General features: G+C 46.2%; 2 protein-coding genes across 5 annotated transcripts in view; one reads left to right on the top strand and one right to left on the bottom strand.

Moving 5' to 3' along the window:
* Positions 1-11,546, bottom strand: LOC112585204 (phospholipase A and acyltransferase 3). 2 transcript variants are annotated; one of them, XM_025286565.3, is made up of 4 exons: positions 11,414-11,546; positions 9,925-10,129; positions 6,280-6,548; positions 1-746 (listed from the first exon to the last, which is right to left on the bottom strand). In XM_025286565.3, the coding sequence occupies exons 2-4, from the start codon at positions 9,953-9,955 to the stop codon at positions 648-650; spliced, it is 399 nt and encodes a 132-aa protein (XP_025142350.3). In that variant the 5' UTR covers positions 9,956-10,129; positions 11,414-11,546; the 3' UTR covers positions 1-647. The 2 variants fall into 2 exon arrangements, with proteins under 2 accessions (XP_025142350.3, XP_025142349.3); XM_025286564.3 differs by lacking the exon at positions 11,414-11,546 and having other exon boundaries at positions 6,280-6,397; positions 9,925-10,427.
* LOC102400403 (phospholipase A and acyltransferase 3) overlaps positions 10,785-24,701 on the top strand; it is an 18,011-nt gene continuing 4,094 nt past the window's right edge. Inside the window, exons 1-3 of one of the 3 annotated variants that reach the window (XM_006050828.4) lie at positions 10,785-10,936; positions 14,743-14,845; positions 19,975-20,243. In XM_006050828.4, coding sequence (XP_006050890.4) covers positions 10,928-10,936; positions 14,743-14,845; positions 19,975-20,243 — 381 coding nt within the window. In that variant the 5' untranslated portion in view covers positions 10,785-10,927. The other 2 variants (XM_044943636.2, XM_044943637.2) reach the window with 2 other exon arrangements.

The following is a 24,701-nucleotide window of genomic DNA, read 5'->3' on the forward strand; positions in this document are numbered from 1 at the left end:
AGATTTTTATTTAAGGTAAAAGGATAGAGAAAGCTTCTTACATACATATCAGAAGTGGGGTAGAAAGAGTGCCCCCCTCACTAGTTTAAGCAAGGCATTATATACTTTTCAACTGGCTGCTGAGAATAGATAAAAAGAATGCCTCAAGACTGAGAAAGTTTTATCCAGTCCCTCTCCCACAGCATACATCTTGAGATAACATTGGCCCAAGACTTGTCCGGTAGAATGGGTTTCAAGCACTCTGTCCTGGGGAGAGATGTGTTATGACTGTGTAGGCAGTGAGGAAACAGGTTCCCAGGCAACATTTGTTACAGTTGTAATGACTAACATGAAGACATAGAGTCTGAGAAAAGCATACCCAGCAGTAAGATATATTATGCTTAACAGTCCAGTTTTCAAATGAAATAGACTGTTGCAAAATTAACACAGAGCTTTTCAAATTAGCCCGTCCTTGAAAAGATATATCATAGCTTACAGAGCCTATGAGACTAAGGCAAAAGAATATGAAAAAGAAAGAAAGTTTACTTCCTCCTTAAAGGGGCCTTGGACTCCCTATCAACCTGCCTGTTAACTCTCTCAAAACTGTCTAGCAACACAAGACTCCCCTCAAAGTATAATGTCACTGCTGACAAGACACTCCCTTCAGGTCATTGATGTTGCTTCTTGTTTCTTGAGAACATGACTCCAGCAGATAGGGCTATCAGGCCCACTCCCGAGATGGTAGCTGCTGTGAGAGCATCTCTGACCTGCAAGAGACAGGACAGTGAGTCAGACTCTGTGTCAGTAAGCTGAGTACAGACTGTACATTCAACAAGGATGTGCAGCTCAGGGAGCTTCATGTGCCTCATAGCCTCCTTGACAAACTCAGGAGTCAACAAATACTGGCAGGGAAATGCAGAGAGGAGGGCAGCATGAGGAAGGAATTTGTGAATGGGGCAGCTGGCCAATGGCATACACAGGCCTGAAGAGGGAAATTCCCTTCAGCCCTCGGGTTTTTAAAGCAGACAGATCCCCAGAGGGAGACTGTGGAAAGGACAGTGAGATGAAGCCAGATGGTTGAAATCCTGGCTGATCAACAGGGAGCTCGAGGTACATATAAAGTTTAAGAGAAATTGCTATTGAACCTCAATGAACTCTGATCTGGGTCCTAGCAGAGCCCTCCTTTGTCTTCATCTTTGCTGTATCCCCAGCGCCCAGACCTGCCAGGCGCCAAGTGCTCTCTGCACGTTCTTCCATAAATGACTCAACTATGAATAAGAGTGGTGATGTTATACTTTAAATTATTAAGATACCTTACTTATATTGCTTGTAGTAGAAAAAAAATAGCAAAAGTAAGAGTAAGTTTCAGTGTAAAAACAGAACATGTATCAAATTTCACTCCTTCCTGAACTCCAAATAAAAATAAAGTAAGATATTAGTTTTAGGCATAATTCTACTAGGACACAGAGAACACTAAAGGCTAAGGTAGCTGTGGAAAAAGCTGAATATTAATCCTAAATACAGTAAGTCCCTTACATACTAACCTGGTCAGTTCTGAGAGCACGTTCTTAAGTCCAATTTGTTCATAGGTTCAACAAAGTTAGCTTAGGTACCCAAGTAACACAATCAACTATACAGTACTGTACTGTAAAAGATTTATAATACTCTTCACACAAAATTACATAAAAAACAAAAACAAAGAATAAAGAACACATTTTTTTTACTTCAACTTAAATTCTTTATTATCACACTCAAAGATACTTGTTGAAAGTGAAAGCATTAGCTGCTCAGTTGTGTCTGATTCTTTGTGACCTCACGGACTGCAGCCTGCCAGGCTCCTCTGTCCATGGAATTCTCCAGGCAAGAATACTGGAGTAGGTTGCCACTCCATTCTCAAGGGAGACTTCCTAACCCAGGGATTGAACCCCAGTGTCCTGCATGAACGCAGATTCTTTACCATCTGAGCCATCCTTTTAATAGGGTTCTCATACATTACAAAAAAAAAAGATTTATTCAATGATTTTTGGCTCACTGGGTCTTCATTCCTGTGTTCAGACTTTTCTGAGTTGCAGGAAGTGGGGACTCCTCTTTGTCGTGGAGCATAGGCTCTAGAACTTGGGCTCAGTAGTTGTGGCACAAGGGCTTAGTTACCTCACCTCATGTGGGATCCTCCTTGACCAGGGATCGAACCTGTGTCCCCTGCATTGGCAGGTGAATTCTTTACTGCTGGGACCACCAGGGATGGCCCTCTGATATATTTTTAATCTTACAGTATAGTACGTTGAAAAGTACAGTAGAGAAGAACAACAGCTGGCATCCAGGGGCTGGTGTCACGTGAACAAGCAAGAGTTACTGACTGGAGGAGGGAGAGGAGGTGGAGATGGTGGAACTGAAGGATCGTCAGCAATAGGAGATGGAGGGCACGCTTCATTGCCACTCGTTCCTGACTTTGCTGGGACACAAGTTGGCATCTTTGAAAGTTCAAAACTTGAATGTTTGTATGTCGGGGGCTAACTGTGTACATCACTTCATGGGAAATAGATGGGGAAACAGTGGAAACAGTCAGACTTTATTTTGGGGGGCTCCAAAATACTGCAGAGGGTGATTGAAGCTATGAAATTAAAAGATGCTTACTCCTTGGAAGGAAAGTTATGACCAACCTAGATAGCATATTCAAAAGCAGACACATTACTTTGCCAACAAAGGTCCAGATGTCTAGTCAAGGCTATGATTTTTCCAGTGGCCATGTATGGATGTGAGAGTTGGACTGTGAACAAAGCTAAGCACCAGGAATTGATGCTTTTGAACTGTGGTGTTGGAGAAGACTCTTGTGAGTCCCTTGGACTGCAAGGAGATCCAACCACTCCATTCTGAAGGAGATCAGCCCTGGGTGTTCTTTAGAAGGAATAATGCTAAAGCTGAAACTCCAGTACTTTGGCCACCTCATGTGAAGAGTTGACTCATTGGAAAAGACTCTGATGCTGGGAGGGATTGGAGGAAGGAGAAAAGGGGATGACAGAGGATGAGATGGCTGGATGGCATCACGGACTCAATGGACGTGAGTTTGAGTGAACCCCGGGAGTTGTTAATGGACAGGGAGGCCTGCAGAGCTGCGATTCATGGGGTTGCCAAGAGTCAGACACGACTGAGTGACTGAACTGAACTGAACTGTGTACAACAGAATCCCTAAAAAAGATCACATATTGACATCACCAGGTACTTCTGGAAGTGGGTGAAAGAGAGAGAGAACTGAGGCCCCTCCTTAACCACAATGAAAATCAGAAGATTTGGGGGTCTGAAAACAGAAGCACATGTGAGGCTGTGGGTATCATACCTCCAAAAAGGGATTTAGAGGCCATAAATATGCGAAATGGAGACTCTTGGCCTTCCCATCCCCTGTGCTCCCAGTACTTTACCCTTTACATAAGAGTCAGGAAAACTCTTCTGGGGAATCAGACTGGCCCAAGTGGAAGCAATGAAAGGTACCAATATGAGGGTTCCCAGTCTACTCTGAAGTGAACCTCAAAGTCAACAAGCCACTGCCCTCTCTGAGCTCACTCTTCAAACCCCCTACTCTTAATCATGAGCCCACAAACCAGATGTACCAGACATATAGCTGCTGATGCTGCTGCTGCTACTGCTAAGTCACTTTAGTCCTGTCCGACTCTATGCAACCCAATAGATGGCAGCCCACCAGGCTTCCCCGTCCCTGGAATTCTCTAAGCAAGAACACTGGAGGGGGTTGCCATTTCCTTCTCCAAGGCATGAAAGTGAAAATGAAAGTGAAGTCACTCAGTCATGTCCAACACTTTACGACCCCATGGACTGCAGCCTACCAGGCTGCTCCATTCATCGGATTTTCCAGGCAAGAGTACTGGAGTGGGGTGCCATTGCCTTCTCCGAGACATCTAGCAGGACCTCTGAAATAGAAGACAGAGAGCAAAACAAAAAGGAAACGGCAACCTGGAGAAAGAAAAGATAACATATTTTTTAAAAAGGTCTTTAGAGAATAGAATGTATACAGTAAAGAAGGGGGATTTCCTGGTGGCTCAGTGGTGAAGAATCCACCTGGCAATTCAGGATTCCTAGGTTGGGAAGATCCCCTGGAGAAGGCACTCCAGGATTCTTCTCCCACGGACAGAGGTACTGGTGGGCTATGGCCCATGTGGCTGTAAAAGAATCAAATATGACTTAGAGACTAAACAACAACAACAATAAAGAAGAACACAGTGCTACTAAAAATAACAGAATGTTGAGAGAAAAAAAGCAATACTCAGAAAATAAAAATATGATGGAAATTACAAACCCAAAGACATTTTAGAGATAAAGTTGGGGAAATCTCTATGAAGGAACAGCAGAAAAGATGAAGCTATAGAAAACAGCTTCCAAAGGTAAAACTGAAGGAATAATCCAGCCAGTATAACCTTTGAATAATAAACTTTCCAGAAAGAGGGACTAGAGGAAAGTCAGAGGCGGGGAAGCAAGAGTGAAATAACTCATGAAAATTTACTAGAACCAAAAGATATATGTTTTCAGATTGAAATGGTGCTTTGAGGATAAAAGAGGACCTATGTCAAGGCACATTAGTGTGAGATTTTAGAACACTGGGTAAAGACAAGACATTACATCTTCTAGAGCAGGAGGGAAAAACAGGAAACCGAGAAAAGATCAGGAATCAGAATTACTTTAGTTTTCATCATAGCAATGCTGGAAGCAAGAAGACAATGGAAGAATGCCCTCAAAATCTTAAAATAAAACAATTTCTAACCTAGAATTACATACCTATGTGCTTAGTTGCTCAGTCGTGTCCAACTCTTCGCAACCCTATGGACTATAGCCCACCAGGCTCCTCTGTCCATGGAGAATCTCCAAGCAAGAATACTAGAGTGGGTTGCCATGCTCTCCTCCTCCAGGGGATCTTCCCAACCCAGGGATTGAACCCAGGTTTCCCACATTGCAGGCAGATTCTTTCTTGTCTGAACCACCAAGGAAGCCCAAGAATACTGCAGTAGGTACTCTATCCCTTTTCCAGGGGATCTTCCTGACCCAGGAATCAAACCAGGGTCTTCTGCATTTCAGGAGGATTCTTTACCAGTTGAGCTACCAGAGAAGCCCTGGAATTCTATACCTGTACAGACTAGTAAATTAAGTAGGAAGGTAAATTGAAAAATAATTCAGACATACAGGATCTCAAAAAAATTCTCCTTCCATGAATCCTTTTTTAGGAAGCTGCTGAAGGGGTTTCCACCACAAGAAATGTGTAAAGCAAGACAGGGCTTCCCAGGTGACTCATTGGTAAAGAATCCACCTGCCAAAGCAGGAGACATGGGTTTGGTCCCTGGATTGGGAAGATCCTCCGGAGAAGGAGATGGAACCCCCTCCAGTATTCTTGCCTGGGAAGTCCCATGGCAGAGGAGCCTGGAGGGCTAAAGTCCATGGTGTCAGAAAAGAGTCAGACACAATTTAGCTATTCAACAATAACAACAAACCAAGAAAGAGGTCATGAGAAATGGAAGATGGTGCTCTGGTGCAGGAGAAAAGAGAGGGAAATCTTTCTACAATAACAGCAAGAGAAGCTCCCGGGACAATAGCTGTACCCAGTGTAAAGAGTAACTGGTAGGCAGAAAAATAGCCCCCAAAGATGTCTAGGTCTTAATTCCATGATATGTCCTCATTCCTAATACTGGTAAATACATTATGCTTCATGGAGAGAGAGAATTAAGATTGCACATAGAATAAAGGTTGCTAATCAATTTACCTTAGAATAGGAAGATTATTCTGGATTTCCAGGTAAGCCCAATGTAATCACAAAGTTTCTGATGGGAGTGGGAAGGAGTAGAGTCAGTATCATAGTGATGCAATTGAGAGAGACTCAACCAGCCATTTCTAACTTTGAAGATGAAAGGGAGCCACAAGCCAAGGAATGCAGGCAGCCCCTTGAAGCTGGAAAAGACTAGAAAACAGGTTCTCTGTGAGATCCTCTAGAAAATAACACAGACTTGCTGACACCTTGATTCTACCCCGTGAGACCTGTTTCAGACTTCTGACCTCCAGAACTATAAGACAATACATTTGTGTTCTGTTAAGCCACTGAATTTCTGGCCATTTGTTACAGCAGCCACAGGAACTCATACAGCAATCAGTTCAAGTTCGAGCCTGGCATGTAGAGCTAACTGTTGTCACCATTATCCTATATATCTTAAGGCAACGTCTGGGGCATGTGGCCTACCTGAGTAAGAGAAGCAGCAGAGAAATAAGAAACTAAGAGACCATGGAGCTAGGGACACACTGAGGACCCACCTGGTCGCTGCGGGAGACCCCGTAGCGCAGCTCATTGACGAAATGCTCACAGTTCTTGCTGGTCAGACTGTAGCAGAACTCCTGGCCCACCAACTCCTCTGCCCACTGGACGATTTTGCTGGGAGGGAATGGGTTGTACTCGTCATCATGCTTGTTGTTGACCCTGTACAAATCTCTCCCAACCACGTCACACAGCCATTCCTTCTTTACTATGACCCTGTCGGCCACTGAAGACATGAAACTGGACCCACCAGCTAACGAGATTCCGCCTGTGGATTCAGGATGAGGAACACAATTGGTCCTGGGCTGGCCCCCAGCCTAGCACCCACCACATCCACAAGAGGATGAGCAGATGAGTCAGGGTCAGAGCTGTGTAGCTTTGGATAAAACCCTTGTGGTCTCTGGTCCCTGGTCCCCTTATATGAAATGAGGAATGAAGTTCCATAATTTGTTGTGATTTTTTTTAACCTACAGCAGCTGGCCTTGCACACCCTGTGACACCCCAGTGGCCCTCTTGATTGTGCAAATACAGGCTCTGAGCACACCCACCTCCCTGGGAGAATAGAGTGTGAATTTGTTGTGATCCCACCAAGACTCCACTTCCTGACACACACAAAGCTGATTGCTGCAGAAAAGGTGGATGGATTTGGGGAACGGATCCCATTCTTGATGGGTAGAGGTATCTCGTGGCTTTAATTTGTATTTCCCTAGCAGCTAAAGATGTTGACCATCTTTTCATGTGCTAATTTTCCATCTGTGTGTTCTCTCAGAAGTGCTGTCCCCTTCTCTATTTCCTGGAATTTTGTAAAAATTGGGACTGTTTCCTTAAACTGTTCATGAAATTTGCTGGGGAAGCTATCTAGACCTGGTTATTTCCATTTGGAAGATTTTTTAATTAAAAATTCAATTCCTTTACTAGGACATAGAAATAGACTGTGTATCTATTTTATCTTGGGTTGCTTTTGATAGTTTGTGTTTTTCAAGAAATTGGTCTATTTAATCTAGATTCCATATATACGCATGACTATGCAATATTTGTTTTGCTCTTTCTGACTACTTTACTCTGTAAAACAGGTTCTAGGTTCATCCACCTCACTACAACTGACTCAAATTCATTCCTTTTTATGGCTGATTAATATTCCATTGTACATATGTATGCTATCTTCTTTATCCATTCATCTATCGATGAATTATCTAGGTTGCTTCCATGTCCTGGCTGTTATAAATAGTGCTGCAATGCACACTAGGGTACATATGTCTTTTTGAATTGTGCTTTTCTCAGAGCATATGCCCAGTAGTGGGGTTGTTGGGTCATATGGTAATTTTATTCCTAATTTGTTAAGGAATCTTCATACTGTTCTCCATAGTGGCTGTACAAATCTACATTTAATCTTAGTCATCAACTGTAATACATACATACAGTACATAATATGATTTTCTTATCTTTTCAATGTCTGTGGGATCTTTAGTGAAAACCCTTCTTTCATTTCTGATGTTGGTAATTTGAATCTTTTCCCCTCTTTTTCTTTGTCAGTCTCACTAGAGTTTTACCAATTTAATTGGTATTTTCAGAAAAACAGCTTTGACCCTATTGATTTTCTCTACTGTTTTCTGTTTCCAACTTTATAGATGTCTGCCCTTATCTTTTCTATTTCCTTCTTTTTACTTGCTTTGGTTTATTTGGCTCTCTTTTTCTAATTTCTTCAGTTGAAAGCTCAGAGTACTGATTTTAAACTTTTCTTTTTTCTACTATAAGCATTTAAGATAATACATTTTTTCTCAGCACTTTATCTATACCACACAAATTTTGATATTTTGTGTTTGCATTTTTGTTCATTTTAAAATGTTTGCTAACATCCATTGAGACTTCCTGCCAGAGGACTCTGGCAGGCTATATGCCATGGGATCATAAAGAGTCGGACACAACTGAGAGTCAGACAGGACTGGCATTTAGACAGAAAATCCTTCCTTGCTTTCAGGGACCAGATGGACCGCGTTCTTGTCTAATAGCCACTTTGAAAACGTCTCAGCCAGATCTCCAGGTAGAGCGTTTGACCTGCCTGCCCTAGAAAAACCAGATGAACATGAACCTAAGCCATCCGTCTCGCAGAGAGTGGCTTCTTTGGGGAGAAGGGGTGATGCTCAGTCTTCATCACGTGATGGGCAACCAGGACGGTGCAAGCACTTGTCTTGGGCACCAGCCCCCACCCCTGCTAAGACATGGGAAAGGAGGGAGGGTCCTGGGACTGTGTTGGCGGAGTCCGTGTTCACTCAGGTGTACATTCATATGCCCGGGGCTGTGCGGATGTGTTTCTGCACGTGTGGACTCGTGACACAGCATGCACAGCATCTTCCCAACATGCCCCAGCACCAGGCCCACCCAGGGCAATGCTGGGCAGTCAGTCTGTGGACAGACCCCCAAGCCCACCACCCTGTGATCGTGGTGCCCATGGCCTCCTTCAGCCCCATCTTTAGGTCCCCTCCTGCCCTCCGGATGCCCGTCTCTCCTACCTGATGTCTCGAGAGATGCAAGTTGGAGAGATCTTAATGTGACCCAACACGCAGTTCAGGGACCAGAACCTTGTGGGATCACACAGCTGTCAGCAATGGGATGGACACCTGCCACGTGGCCCTTCCACCCACACAACAACCTGACAAGAAGCATCATCCCATTGTGGAGGCGCAGGAACCAGGGTTCCCAGAGGGTGATGCCCTGCTTAAGGTCACTTGTGCCAAGAGCCCAAGCCGGGCTTTTGTCCACATCTCCCACTAGGCACCCCACAGTCCTGCCTGACTCCCTTTCCGCACCCCATTCCTCATGGTCTGTGTTCCACCCCAGGGCACCCCAGCTGCAAGAACGAATCATTTTTCTGTTCCCGCTACATTCCTGATCTGAGGAATGATGTTCCCTGTTCCAACCCCTCTTCCAGGTTTTCTAGTCCCCAGAGAGGGCCATCCGAAGTCCTCCAGCTCCCTAACACATCCTTTCCTTCTTCCCCACACTCACACCCACCCCTGCCACCTGCATCCAACCACAAAGTCCAGTCAGTGCCCACCCTGGAAGTTTATCCTGAATTCTCTGCCTTGCCCATCTCCCATCCACTGACTTGGTCCAGGCCAGCCCCTACCCTGCCTCTGTGACCCCCTCTACCCTCTGACTGCCCCCCCTCACCTCCTATCTCCATCATTCAATCCCCAAATGTCCCCAGTTGTCTAAGACCACAGCTGGGACACTAACAACAGCTAACAATAGCAGATGCTAACAAAGGCAGTCAGCTGTGTCTCTACTTAGAAAGGAAATGGGGCAATATGGAGGTGCAGAGCACCACAGAGCAAAGCCACACAGGCCCGCCCTTCCTGAGAAATATGATACCTTTTCCAGGAATTGACTGAGTTTCAGTAACTCGGGGGCTCTCTACATATCCACGAGCCTGCTTTGCATCCTCCTCCCATTCCCAGTGAGTCAATCTCCCCTGATTTTCCATCCAGGTGCTGTCTGATTGTTGGAGAACTGGTTCCTGTCTGTTTGTAGCCTTGAAATAAGTTGGTTTTCACCCAGATGAGAAGCAAGTGAGTGCGTCCCATATGTTGATTGTATAATCAGTAGCCATCTCTCCCCGTGATGCATACACCACAGTCACTCACCTTCTCCCAGGCTCACAATCCTGCTGTTCATCAGGCAGCAGGCAACCCTCCAGCTCCAGTCGATGCACCGTGAGTGGTCTGAAGCTGCTCTGGAAGCCCCTTTGTCTTTGCCCACGATTGGTTTGGAAGGGGAAGCATGACTCAGTTCTGGCCAGTGAAGAGGGAGAGCAGGCCAGCCAGGGGGTTATAGGAAAAACTGTATTCCCTGGAGGAAAAGAAAAAAAAAAGACAAGTGATGAGAAACATCTTCCTTTAGTGCATTTGGACATCGCCAGGAAAAAATGTGCCCCTTGAGGCTGCTGCAGCCATGGTGACCAGGCAGGGTGTCACTGGGGACACAGCACCAGCATGATGGAAAAGCCTAGGTCCTTAGTGGCCTCGAGGAGCTACTGAAATGGATCTGAGTCACCAGCTTCTGTCTTCCTGTTACAGAGTCAGTAACTGCCCAGGCTGTCAAAACCTGTTTTAGTTAAGTTCTGCTTCTTGCAGCCAAACACATCCTACAGGGGCATCGAGGTCCTGGGTCCCACATGCCACGAGGCACCCACTTCTTGAAAGCTTGTCCCGTGGAGTGCAACACCCTATCTGGCCCACCCCATGGCTTCTGCCCCAGTATCTCCTAGAGTCATTACAATGGCCTAGAAGGTGTACTAGGGGGTTGGCACCTCTGAGCCTCTAAATGCCCCTCTTCCTGGAGTAGGAACAGTCGTCCAGGATTTTGTTGAAAGAGACCTTGGGTTTCTCAAGCAAGGCCAGATGATAGCACCAGCCTCCTACTCTACTTCCAGGGGGCTTTAAAGTCCCAGCGACTTTATGTTTTGAGGTAGGTAATCATTGACCTTTCCACTTACAGCAAATCATAGTCTCCCTTTAAAAAAAAAAAGAAAAAAAGTTTACAGCTTTGTAGTTTTTAAGAAGAGAAGAAAAGCGAAAGTGAAATTCTTAACTTTAACATAAAAGCTGGTGTGAGAGTGGAAAGATTGCAGTACTGCTCTGGCTTGTGATGGCTTCGGTAAGTCCCCTGAAACTCCCACCACTGACTCTAAATGAGAAGGCAGCTCCCCTCCTGTAAAGGCCGGGTCTTACTCTTCCCAGAGCCTGTCTGGAGAAGGCTTTCATAGGAAAATATATTGGTTGTTTAAAACTCCCTTTTCCTGCTGAAACCGCGAGGTCTTGGGGCAGAGTGAGCTTCCTGTCTGCACCCAGCGCAGTGGGGGGTAGGGACTTCCATGGGGAGGAGTGGTGGGTGCTCTGGGGGCCACAGGGAGGAAGCTGGCGTGGCAGCAGAGGCGGCAACCCTGGGACAAGGGAGATGAGTGCGGCCCACCTGCTCTGCCTCCTCCATCACCCAAGGCATCAGTCCTGCTGCAGAGAATGCACTTGCATTTCAGCGTTCTGTTCCTGAAAAGCTCTCTCCCAAGCAGCCAGTGTTTCTGAATGAGAGAAGTTTCCATGGGGGGGGGGGGGGGGGGAGGGGCAGGCTCCTTACCTAGTGTGCAGCTGGAAAGGAACAAGCCAGATTCCTGCCATTACTGAAAATCAACCAATTCTGGGAAGAGGTGTCATATTTCTCAAGAAAGGAGGCATCAAGCCTCGCTCTGAGCTACTTCGTGCCTGGTTCCTGCCCCATTTCCTTTCCAAGTGGAGACACAGCTGATGTTCTGCCTTTTCCCTGTCTGCTGTTGCCAGTACCCCGGCCATGGTCTTAGACATCTGGGATTACTTAGGGATCTATATGTTCTCCAGATAGAGACAGGAAGTGGGGTGGGGGTGGGGGCTTCAGGGGTCAGAGGGAGTCACAGAGGCAGGGACTGGGCTGCCCCAGACCAAGTCAGTGGACAGGAAATGAGGAGGCAGTGAATTCAGGGACAACTTTTAGGGTCAGCCTTTTCAGTTCGACATGAACTTGACAAAGAAAGGGGAGATGAGATGAGTCCAAGTTTCTCTGTAGATAATTTTGCTGCTGGGTATGTGTGTATATATATATATATTTCTCTGTATAGCTCTCCTTTCATTGGTATTTGCCTGGGACACAGTGAACTCCTTGAGTCTGTGTACCTACTGGCAGCTTATTACTTGACCCCATAGTACTCATGTCCAAAATGTCTTTTTCTAATCCATAAACTCCTTGAAGGCTGGGTCTCTGCCTTGCCTTTAAGTCCTGGATTATTCATGGAAAAGCTCATTTAAATTCCCCTTTGGGGAGCCCTGTGCTCAGTCGCTCAGTCATGTCTGACTCTTTGCAACCCCATGAGAGGTAGCCTGCCAGACTCCTCTGTCCATAGGATTCTCCAGGCAAAAATACTGGAGTGAGTTGCCATTTCCTTCTCCACTGAGATCCCTGACAACCTCCTAACTCTCACCCAATAATTCATGTACTTTTTTTTCCTTCTATTTTGGAAAACAAATGAGGTTCATAAATTGTGACCATTGTCCAGTGTTCTGAAATCGGTTCTCAGTAAGGTCTGGGTGACTTCTTCTAGGAAGATAAATTATAGTTACTGCAATAAGATAGCATGACTTGTCTGTAAAATTGCAGCAAAAAAGATCTTTTTCCTGCCACATGGGATGCTTCTTGGCAGTTCTAGTGCTTCTATAAATAGAAATGAACTGCCCTTGACCCTGCTTCACAGCCACTAGAGACTGGTGATGAGCTATTCCCACTGCCCATCATTGCTATCCTCCCCCTCCTAGGGGAGGCCATACATGGGGGAATCCACACTCCCTACTCATCTTTGATGGAGTCTCTCAGTCAGGCCAGAGTTTGGAGGTGGGATGTGGGCAGGCCCCTATGGGTCTGTCCCCTAAGAGCAAGGGGTGAGTGGAAAAGGACAGAGGGCTGGAACAACCTCAGAGGAGCTCTGTCTCCAGGTGTCCCAAAGGGATTTATGGTTGGTTTAGACGAGGGAAGTCCAGATCGGAGTGCCCCCACCTGCAGCTCTTAGCACAGTGTCTGGTATTGGGACCTTAGTACATTGAATGACAGTGATCTTGAAGATCTCCTGACTGTTCTCAGGCTCTGGGCCACTGCTCCCATCACAGGGCGGGGCTCTGATGAGCGTTTCAGCATCCTTCCCACCTTCCCCTGCAAACACACACAAACCCTCACTCCCACACATGCCCACTGTGATGTAATGAGAAATGTATATTTAGTCTTGGTCCTGGGTTCCTGCCACAGAGCTTCTAAAACCCGAGTAATTTCCTGAGCAGTAGGGTAGAGAGGCAGAGAAGGCAATGGTAACCCACTCCAATACTCTTGCCTGGAAAATCCCATGGATGGAGGAGCCTGGTAGGCTTCAGTCCATGGGGTCGCTGAGTCGGACATGACTGAGCAACTTCACTTTCACTTTTCACTTTCATGCATTGGATAAGGAAATGGCAACCCACTCCAGTGTTCTTGCCTGGAGAATCCCTGGGATGGCGGAGCCTGGTAGGCTGCCGTCTATGGGGTCCCACAGAGTCAAACATGACTGACGTGACTTAGCAGCAGCAGCAGGGGAGAGAGGAATCCGTTTCATCATTCAGAAGAAGCCCCTTTCAACTGACCAAGTGATCAAAGAGCTGGAAGTAGCATTAATCACTAATGGCCAATGATCTCATCAACCGAGCCTACATAATAAAGCCTCCATAAAACTGCTAAGCTGGGGTGTTGATGAGAGCATGGAGGTGCTGGAGAGCAGAGTTCCTTGGAGTGGGCAAGGATGCTCTGAATCCCCCCCCCCCGCCCCCACAGCTTGCCCTCTGCATTCCTGAGTTGCATATTTTCTAGTAAATGGGTCATCTAGCAAGTAAACTGTTTTCCTGAGTTCTATGAGCTGTTCCACAAAACCACTGAACCCAAGGAAGGGGACTGTGGGAACCATCAATTTACAGCCAGTTGTTCAGGGCACAGGTAACAACTTCAACTTGCACCTGGCATCTGAAGCTCAGTCTCCTGGGACTAAGCCTGTGGGGTCTGCACTGACTCTGGGCCGTGAGTGTCAGAACTGAGTTAAACTGTGGGACACCCAGTCAGTGTGCACCGAGGATTGAACTGCTTAGTGTGGGAAACCCACACATCCGGTGTCAGAAGTAGAGGAGTGAGCACAGAGCAGAGAGAGTTTTCCTTTGCTTGGCACACACGCATGCACGCACTCTCACCCTCAGGAGGAGCAGCCAGGGGGACATTACTGCCAGAGGCTGACTTCACCTGTCTGCCAGGCTCTGGGTCAGGTAGGGGAGTGTCTGTGGAATACCATTGCCCCTAGATTTGGCAGCCTCTGCAGGGCCCCCAGGTGGGCAGCTCTAGTCAGATAACCCGTGTGCTTGCCTGACGGTCACTGTGGTGGTTAAGACGATGGCCTTGGAATCAGGTGGCCTAGAGCTGAGTCCTGCTCACATCACTCAGGGGCTGGGTGGTTTTACAAAATCTCCTCTCCATCTCTGAGCCTTGATTTCCTCTTTCATCACACGGGGATCACAACAGTGCCCACCTCACAGGCGGGTTGTGTGAATTTATTGAACTATTCTTGTAAAACTGGTCAGCAGAGTCTTTGGCTCAGAGTAAGCGTTCAGTAAATAATATACTAGAAAGAGTAACAATAAGGTAGAAGTCCCAGCGAGGTGTGCACTTTGCAAGTAGTAATGACAAGTGGGCAGGCCCATAGTCCCTGGCAGACATGTGAAGTGGGCCGGGCACCAGCATGGCAGGGCAAGCTCGGGAGGACGTCCTGGAGAGCTGTGAGATGAAGGCCACTGAGCTGCTCCCTCTGGGCTGAGCCCCACCCTTGGTTCCCAGCTCTCCCATCACCTCTAACAGCCTTCTTCTTGGTTTTGCAGCCCGAACCCCAGCCCGGAGACCTGATTGAAGTCTTCCGCCCTTTCTACAGACACTGGGCTGTCTACGTTGGCGGTGGATATGTGGTCCACCTGGCACCCTCAAGTAAGGGCACACAGGGCCTCCACCATGCTGAGGCTGGAAGCAGAGGGGATGGAGGAGCTGTGGGTAACCGGGGACCCCAACATTCCTCTTGCTCCCCAACTGGCAGTTGGTTCCTGAGTGCTACAAGAAGACATCTTGGGGTAGGGCCATGGTTTTCAAACTCTGCTCCTTGGAACCCAACGGGTGTGCAGAGAGATTGTGGTGGGATTTCAAGGGGGCAGTTCTACTGTAATGCATTTTATATGTTATGACCTTGTATAAAATACATTCAACTTTTAACTTTAATCTTAATTAAATAAATCACTTGGAAAGAGCACAGGTGTTTGGGCAGCAGAGGTGACTGTGGATCCAGTTTCATTCTCCACCCTCAGTTTCCTCATCTGTAAACTGAGGTTGAGAATTCTTAACTTGGGGTTTTGTTCTGAGGATTCCCCCACTCCCTTTTCCTAAATTATTTAACTGTGGACAAACCTAAATGCAGTAAAATGCACAATATAGTCAAGTGTATAGTCAATGAATTTTTTAAAATGTATCCATCCATGTGACGATGAACAGATCAAGGCCTAGAACATTTCCACGGCCCTTAAAAGCCCCTCATGCCTCTTCAGGACCCTCTCTCCCTCCTGAGGGGCAGCCACTCCCCTAGATCCTCCTGGGTTTTTTGCCTGTTCTAGAGCTTCAGGGCAACTCTTGTGTCAGCTCTTTCACTGGCCCCATGACGTCACCCATGCTGTTCTTACTTCTCCATTGCTGTGTATCCTCGGACAATGGGAATCCCTCAATTTGTTAACCACTCTTCTGCTGATTGGCATTGGATGGTTCCAGTTGTAGGTTGCTCTGCCTGGGGCTGCTGTGGACATTCTTGGGTGTGTCTTCTGCTGACCCAGGCTGGTAGCAAAATCAGAGACATCATGCTGCATTTACAGAGAAATCAAAGTAACTAGGGTAGAATCACCATCCCCATCATGATCAACCAAACCACCAATCTCGACATCCACAGAATCTGCCTTTGCCCTTATTTATGAAGCCAGCCCCTGGGGTGGACTAGGGCCGTGGACTCCTCCTCTTACTTTCATAGGCATTTAGCCCTCAAATTCCCCCCTGCCTTCTGTGTTCTTCTTCTTGCCTTTGAAACCACTGGAGTATCTCCCACTGGTAAACAAAGACCCCCTTACCACACATTCCTCTAACTAACTTCCCATGGGGTAGATCTCTTGTCTGCCATGGCCATTGCTGGCTCCTCACTTCCCATCCTCTCTTCTGTTCCACCAGTGGGTATTTACTCCCCTCCTGGAACAGCTCTTATCAAGGCTTCATCAATATCCTGGTTCCACGCCTTCTTGCTTCTCTACAGCATTTAGTATGAGTGACCTCTCTCTATACTCCCTGGCACTGCCTTTCTTCCTTTCCCTCTAGGCCCTTCCTTGTGGCCTCATGTGGGAGGGGTGTTGGGTGGGTTCCTCCTCCTCTCCCTTATCTCTCATTTTTACTCCTCCCTCATCTGTGCCCTGGATTCTAATACCTTCTATTTGTTGATGTCTCCCTAAGACCACAACCTTAACTTAGACTTGATGCTGCTCACCTTGAGACTTGTATAACCTCTTGACTACTTGGCATCTTCACTTAGGTGTCTAACTGGCATGTTGAACTTAACACTCCTCAGATGGAGGGCTCCAGATGACAACACCATTCAGTTGCTTAGACCAAAAGTCTACACATCATCCTTGATCCTTTTCACTCTGTATCTAATCCATCAGGAAATCCTATTGGCTTTATCTCTAAAGCAGACCTGCAATCTGATCACTTCTCAGCATCTCCACTGATGTGCCTGGAGTAAGATACCATGCTCTCTCACCTGATGCCATTGCAGTTCTGCTTGGTCTCTCTGCCTCTTGACCACGATTGTCAGTCCTTCCTTTACTGGGCAGCCAGCATGATCATTGTAAAATATAAATCTGATTATGTCACTCCTCTCCCTAAAATTTCAACTGGCATTTCCGTCACATATAGAAAAAGTTTCAAATCTGTGCTGCGGCCTCTGAGCCTGGCATGGTCTGGCCCAGGCTGCCTATCTGATCTTCCTCTTCTTCTTCTCTCCTCTTGGGTCTCCAGACTTCACTGACCTCCTGGAAGCCTTCCTTCCTGAGGTCCTTGCTTTTGCTCTCCCTTCTGCTTGTGATGCTCTTTCCTGGCTCTCACCACAGCTGCCTCCCTTTCATCATTCAAGTCTCAACTCACATGGCCATTCCTGGCCATGGCCCTCCCCAGCCTGAGCCAGGGCAGCCTCCCCTGGTCATCCTCTCCTGTGTGACTTCACTTAATCTTCCCCACAGCCTTTTCAAAACCTAAAAGGATTTTCTTTGTTCTATTTGTTCACTGTCAGTGTCCTTTCACTAGAGTGTATACTAGTTGAGGGCAGGTACGCTGTCAAGTTCATGGAAGGCTTCAGCACTGTGGACAAGGCCTGGCACATAGTAGGGCCTCAGTATTGACTGACTGTGCTGAGTGGGTGTAAATGCTGGACAGGAGACAGGAAGGGCATGACAGGGATCTGGGTGGACAGTGTGATGCCCGTCACTGGGTGAGCAATGCTCCTTAAAGGGAAAAGATGCTTCTATCTTCATCTTCTCATTGGAGCTTCACAGGAATCTTGTGAAATAGGTGAGGCAGGGGGACTGACCTCATACTACTGAGAAAATGGTGGAAGTCAGAGCTGGAAGGAAACTTAGAGATCAGCCCAGTACTAATGAGACCCAACACTTGCTGGGCACCAACCCTATGCCAGGCACTGGTGGAGGCACCTTACCTAATCTGTTTCTTCAATCCTTGCAGCTCCTCATCCACAGCTGTAGGCACAGGTGGGACTTATTGGACCTGTTCTACAAGGAACTGGGGACTCAGAGAAGTTAAGCAACTTGACCACAGTCATATAGCAGAAAGTCGCAGTTGTTGGAGTCAAACCCTGGCTCTGACTCTATCTCCTGCCTTTAAACCTGATGCTCTGCTATGAAGTCTGAGGTTCCCCAAATTTCATTCATTGATTATTTGCCATATTCATGTGCCCTTTCTCCAATTGTTTAATTGGTATTTTCTTTAATGTTGTTGTTCACTTGCTCAGTCTTGTCCGACTCATTGTGACCCCCTGGACTGTAGCATACCAGGCTTCTCTGTGCTTTACCATCTCCCAGAGTTTGCTCAAACTCATTTCCATTGAGTCACTGATACCATCCATCTATCTCATCCTCTGTCATCCCCTTCTCCTGCCTTCAGTCTTCCCCAGCATCAGGGTCTTTTCCAATGAGTCAGATCTTTGAGCCAGGTGGCCAAAATTTGGAGCTTCAGCTTTAACATCAGTCCTTCCAGTGAATATTCAGGATTGATTTCCGTTAGGATTGACTGGTTTCATCTCCTTGCAGTCCAAGGAACTCTCAAGAGTCTTCTCCAACACCAAGTGCAAAAGCATCAGTTCTTTGTCACTCAGCCTTTTTTATTGTCCAGCTCTCACAACCATACATGACTACATGGACCTTTGTCAGTGAAGTAATGTCTCTGTTTTTTAAAATGCTGTCTAGGTTTGTCATAGCTTTTCTTCCAAAGAGCAACCGTCCTTTATTTCATGGCTGCAGTCACCATACACAGTAACTTTCGAGCCCAAGAAAATAGTCTCTCATGACTAACTTTAAAAAGGAAAATAATTCTTTTAAAAGGAGCCTTAAATTCGTAAGTGGATGTGTGTTCATGAATCCATCTTAGCTTGTATTTGTGGATTCCCAGCACTGGCTCAGCTAAGTTAAGTGACGTGTCTAGACCATGCAGAAATGGAACCAGAATAAGCACCCATTGCTTCTGCCTCTGAGCCTGTGCACACTCTCACCAGGGTGGCACCCAGCGTGTGGAGTGTAAGGAAGCCCTCACTTTTGGATGTTGACTCTAAACTTGCACCTCTGGAGCTGGAACCTCCTGAAATCTGTGCCCCAGGCACCTTGCTTGCCTCTCCCCAGTCCCAGGATCCTATCTGCCCGCCAAGGGGCTGAAGGTGGATGGGTCTCCAGAGCTCCCCTGACCCAGTTCCCACATTGACCCTTTCAATAGACTCGGGGCTCAAACACAGCATCATCTTCTATTTACCTCATTGAATCCATTAAGCACCTCCTGCCCTATGAGGAGGAAATCTGAATTCCTTGATTTTCTAAACCTCAGAATTGTTCTCAGGGCAGAGGGGTTCAGTCCTCTCTGGAAAGCTGAGCAGAACAGGACTTGCACTCTGATCAGACCCTCTGGCCATTGCTTGTTGCTGTCACGTGGCGTCACAGTGCAAGATGGGTCCCACCCCGTGTACTGGGATGCTTCCCCTCCTGGGAGAGACTGGGGGTTCCCGATCATGACAGGGCCACAGAGGCTCTCTGGGGACATGAGTCTCCTCTGTGAAGTTCCATGGGGTACACCTCTTTAATGCAAGCCCAGTTTTCAGTCATCATACCCTCCCTACATGATATAAGCTGGTAACCTCAACAGGGATCTCTGTGCAGGCACCAGCTTTCGCTCCACACCATCATGGCCCCTGTATTGACCCCAAATCCCTTTCTTCAAGGCAGCTTTATTTCTGGAAATCTGTTGCACCTTCCACCCCTCAGCATTGATCAGGGCTGTGCGAATGGACCCCTCCTTGACTTCCCTGGTGTCACTCCTCTGGGAGCAGCTGTGGGGTTTTGGTCCCTTTATTCCCAGAAGGATGGAATCCCCTTCTGCAAATCCATTCAACTTTTCTGCAGTAATCAGCTTTGTGAGTGTGTCAGAAAAGTGGAGCCTTGGCAGGATCACAAACAATTCACACTCTCTTCCCCTAGGGAGGTGGGTGTGCTCAGGCCCATACTGCACAATCAAGAGGGCCCCTGAAGTGTCACAGGGTGTACAAGGCCAGCTTCTCTGTGTTAAAAAAAAATCACAACAAATCACAGGATTTTACTCCTCCTTATTTCAGATAAGAAAACCAGGGACCAGACCACAAGGTTTTATCCAAGGCCACACCGCTCTGACCCTGACACATCTGCTCATCCCATTGTGGATGTGATGGATGCTAGGCTCCTGCCGGCCCAAGACCAATCGTGTTCCTCATCCTGAATCCACAGGCGAAATCGCGGGAGCTGGTGGGGCAAGTATCATGTCTGCAGTGGCTGACAGGGCCATAGTAAAGAAGGAACGGCTGTGTGACGTGGTTGGGAGAGATCCGTACAGGGTCAACAACAAGCACGATGACAAGTACAACCCATTCCCTCCAAGCAAAATCGTCCAGTGGGCGGAGGAGTTGGTGGGCCAGGAGTTCTGCTACAGTCTGACCAGCAACAACTGCGAGCATTTCGTCAATAAGCTGCGCTACGGGGTCTCCCGCAGCGACCAGGTGGGTCCTCAGTGTGTCCCTGGCTCCATTGTCTCTTAGTTTTTAATGTCTCTGCTGTTTCTCTTACTCAGGTAGGACGCATGCCCCAGAAGTTGCCTTAAGATATATAGGATAATGGTGACAACAGTTAGCTCTACATGCCAGGCTCGAACTTGAATTGGTTGCTGTATGAGTTCCTGTGGCTGCTGTAACAAATGGTCAGTGGCTTAACAGAACACAAATGTATTGTCTTATAGTTCTGGAGGTCAGAAATCTGAAACAGGTCTCACGGGACTAAAATCAAGGTATCAGCAAGGCTGTGCTACTTTCTAGAGGCTCTCACAGATGACCTGTTTTCTAGTCCTTTCCAGCTTCAAGAGGCTGCCTGCATTCCTTGGCTTGTGGCTCCCTTTCATCTTCAAAGTTAGAAATGGCTGGTTGAGTCTCTCTCAATTGCATAACTATGATACTGACTCTACTCCTTCCCGCTTCCATCAGAAACTTTGTGATCACATTGGGCTTACCTGGAAATCCAGAATAATCTTCCTACTCTAGGGTATATTGATTAGCAACCTTAATTCTATGTGCAATCTTAATTCTCTCTCCCCATGTAGCATAATGTATTTACGAGTATTAGGGATGAGGACATATTATGGAATTAAGACCTAGACATCTTTGGGGGATATTTTTCTGCCTACCAGTTACTCTTTACACTGGGTACAGTTATTGTCCCGGGAGCTCCTCTTGCTGTTATTCTAGAAAGATTCCCCTCTCTTTTCTCCTGCACCAGAGCTCCATCTTCCATATCTCATGACCTCTTTCTTGGTTTGTTGTTATTGTTGAATAGCTAAATTGTGTCTGACTCTTTTCCGACACCAAGGACTTTAGCCCTCCAGGCTCCTCTGCCCATGGGATTTCCCAGGCAAGACTACTGGAGGGGGTTCCATTTCCTTCTCCAGAGGATCTTCCCAATGCAGGGACCAAACCCATGTCTCCTGCTTTGGCAGGTGGATGCTTTACCAATGAGTCACCTGGGAAGCCCTGTCTTGGTTTACACAGTTCTTGTGGTGGAAACTCCTTCAGCAGCTTCTAAAAAAGGGTGCATGGAAGGAGAATTTGTTTGAGATCCTGTATGTCTGAATTATTTTTCAATTTAGCCTCCCACTTTATTTAATAGTCTGTATAGGTATAGAATTCCAGGGCTTCCCTGGTAGCTCAACTGGTAAAGAATCCTCCTGAAATGCAGGAGACCCTGGTTTGATTCCTGGGTCAGGAAGATCCCCTGGCAAAGGGATACACTACCTACTACAGTATTCTTGGGCTTCCCTGGTGGCTCAGACAGGAAAGAATCTGCCTGCAACGTGGGAAACCTGGGTTCAATCCCTGGGTTGGAAGATCCCGTGGAGGAGGAGGGCATGGCAACCCACTCTAGTATTCTTGCTTAGAGATTCTTCAGGGACTGAGGAGCCTGGTGGGCTATAGTCCATAGGGTCACACAGAGTCAGACACAACTGAGCAACTAAGCACATAGGTATATAATTCTAGGTTAGAAATTGTTTTACTTTAAGATTTTGAAGGCATTCTTCCATTGTCTTCTTGCTTCCAGCATTGCTATGATGAAACCTAAAGTAATTCTGATTCCTTATCTTTTCTCAGTTTCCTGTTTTTCCCTCCTGCTCTAGAAGATGTAATGTCTTGTCTTTACCCAGTGTTCTAAAATCTCACACTAATGTGCCTTGGCATAGGTCTGCTTTTATCCTCAAAGCACCATTTCAATCTGAAAACATATATCCTTTGGTCCTAGTAAATTTTCAAGAGTTAGTTCACTCTTGCTTCCCCACCTCTGAGTTTCCTCTAGTCCTTCTTTTTGGAAAGTTTATTATTCAAAGTTTATACTGACTGGATTATTCCTTCATTTTTACCTTTGGAAGCTGTTTTCTATACCTTCATCTTTTCTGCTGTTCCTTCTGAGAGATTTCCCAACTTTATCTCTAAAATGTCTATTGGGTTTGTAATTTCCATCATATTTTTATTTTCTGAGAATTACTTTTATTCTCTAAATATTCCATTATTTTTAATAGCACTGTGTTCTTATTTATTGTTGATGTTGTTTAGTCACTAAGTCATATTTGATTCTTTTGCAGCCCCATGGGCCCTAGCCCACCAGGTGCCTCTGTCTGTGGGATTTCCCAGGCAAGAATCCTGGAGTGCCTCCTCCAGGGGATCTTCCCAACCTTTGGTTCAGTTCAGTTGCTTAGTCATGTCCGACTCTTTGCAACCCCATGAATCACAGCATGCCAGGCCTCCCTGTCCATCACCAACTCCTGGAGTTCACTCAGACTCATGTCCATTGAGTCGGTGATGCCATCCAGACATCTCATCCTCTGTTGTCCCCTTCTCCTCCTGCCCCATTCACTCCCAGCGTCAGGGTTTTTTTTCCAATGAATCAACTCTTCGCATCAGATGGCCAAAGTATTGGAGTTTCAGCTTTAGCATCAGTCCTTCCAATGAACACCTAGGACTGATCTCCTTTAGGATGGACTGTTTGGATCTCCTTGCAGTCCAAGGCACTCTCAAGAGTCTTCTCCAACACCACAGTTCAAAAGCATCAATTCTTTAGCACTCAGCTTTCTTCACAGTCCATATCTCACATCCATACATGATGACTGGAAAAAACTATAGCCTTGACTAGACAGACCTTTATTGGCAAAGTAATATCTCTGCTTTTTAATATGTATCTAGGTTGGTCATAACTTTCCTTCCAAGGAGTAAGCGTCTTTTAATTTCATGGCTGCGATCACCATCTGCAGTGATTTTGGAGCCCAAAAAAATAAAGTCTGACACTATTTCCACTGTTTCCATCTATTTCTCATGAAGTGATGGGACCGGATGCCATGATCTTAGTTTTCTGAATGTTGTGCTTTAAGCCACCTTTTTCACTCTCCTCTTTCACTTTCATCAAGAGGCTTTTTAGTTCTCTTCACTTTCTGCCATAAGGGTAGTCTCATCTGCATGTCTGAGATTATTGATATTTCTCCCAGCAATCTTGATTCCAGCTTGTGCTTCCTCCAGTCCAGCATTTCTCTTGATGTACTCTGCATATGAGTTAAATAAGCAGGGTGACAGTATACAGCCTTGACGTACGCCTTTTCCTATTTGGAACCAGTCTGTTGTTTCATGTCCAGTTCTAACTGTTGCTTCCTGACCTGCATATAGGTTTCTCAAGAGGCAGGTCAGGTGGTCTGGTATTCCCATCTCTTTCAGGATTTTCCACAGTTTATTGTGATCCACACAGTCAAAGGCTTTGGCATAGTCAATAAAGCAGAAATAGATGTTTTTCTGGAACTCTCTTGCTTTTTCAATGCTCCAGCGGATGTTGGCAATTTGATCTCTGGTTCCTCTGTCTTTTCTAAAACCAGCTTGAACATCTGGGAAGTTCACAGTTCACATATTGCTGAAGCCTGGCTTGGAGAATTTTGAGCATTACTTTACTAGCGTGTGAGATGAGTGCAATTGTGCGGTAGTTTGAGCATTCTTTGACATTGCCTTTCTTTGGGATTGGAATGAAAACTGACCTTTTCCAGTCCTGTGGCCACTGCTGAGTTTTCCAAATTTGCTGGCATATTGAGTGAAGCACTTTCACAGCATCATCTTTCAGGATTTGGAATAGCTCAACTGGAATTCCATCACCTCCACTAGCTTTGTTCGTAGTGATGCTTTCTAAGGCCCACTTGACTTCACATTCCAGGATGTCTGGCTCTAGGTCAGTGATCACACCATCGTGATTATCTGGGTCTTGAAGATCTTTTTTGTACAGTTCTTCTGTGTATTCTTGCCACCTCTTCTTAATATCTTCTGCTTCTGTTAGGTCCATACCATTTCTGTCCTTTATCGAGCCCATCTTTGCATGAAATGTTCCCTTGGTATCTCTAATTTTCTTGAAGAGATCTCTAGTCTTTCCCATTCTGTTGTTTTCCTCTATTTCTTTGCATTGATTGCTGAGGAAGGCTTTCTTACCCTCCTTGCTATTCTTTGGAACTCTGCATTCAGATGCTTATATCTTTCCTTTTCTCCTTTGCTTTTCACTTCCCTTCTTTTCACAGCTATTTGTAAGGCTTCCTCAGACAGCCATTTTGCTTTTTTGCATTTCTTTTCCATGGGGATGGTCTTGATCCCTGTCTCCTGTACAATGTCACAAACCTCAGTCCATAGTTCATCAGGCACTCTATCAATCAGATCTAGTCACTTAAATCTATTTCCCACTTCCATGGTATAATCATAAGGGATTTGATTTAGGTCATACCTGAATGGTCTAGTGGTTTTCCCCACTTTCTGCAATTTGATTCTGAATTTGGCAATAAGGAGTTCATGATCTGAGCCACAGTCAGTTCCCAGTCTTCTTTTGCTGACTGTATAGAGCTTCTCCATCTTTGGATGCAAAGAATATAATCAATCTTATTTCGGTGTTGACCCTCTGGT

The sequence above is a fragment of the Bubalus bubalis genome, chromosome 5, assembly GCF_019923935.1.
Source record: "Bubalus bubalis isolate 160015118507 breed Murrah chromosome 5, NDDB_SH_1, whole genome shotgun sequence".
NCBI lineage: Eukaryota > Metazoa > Chordata > Mammalia > Artiodactyla > Bovidae > Bubalus > Bubalus bubalis.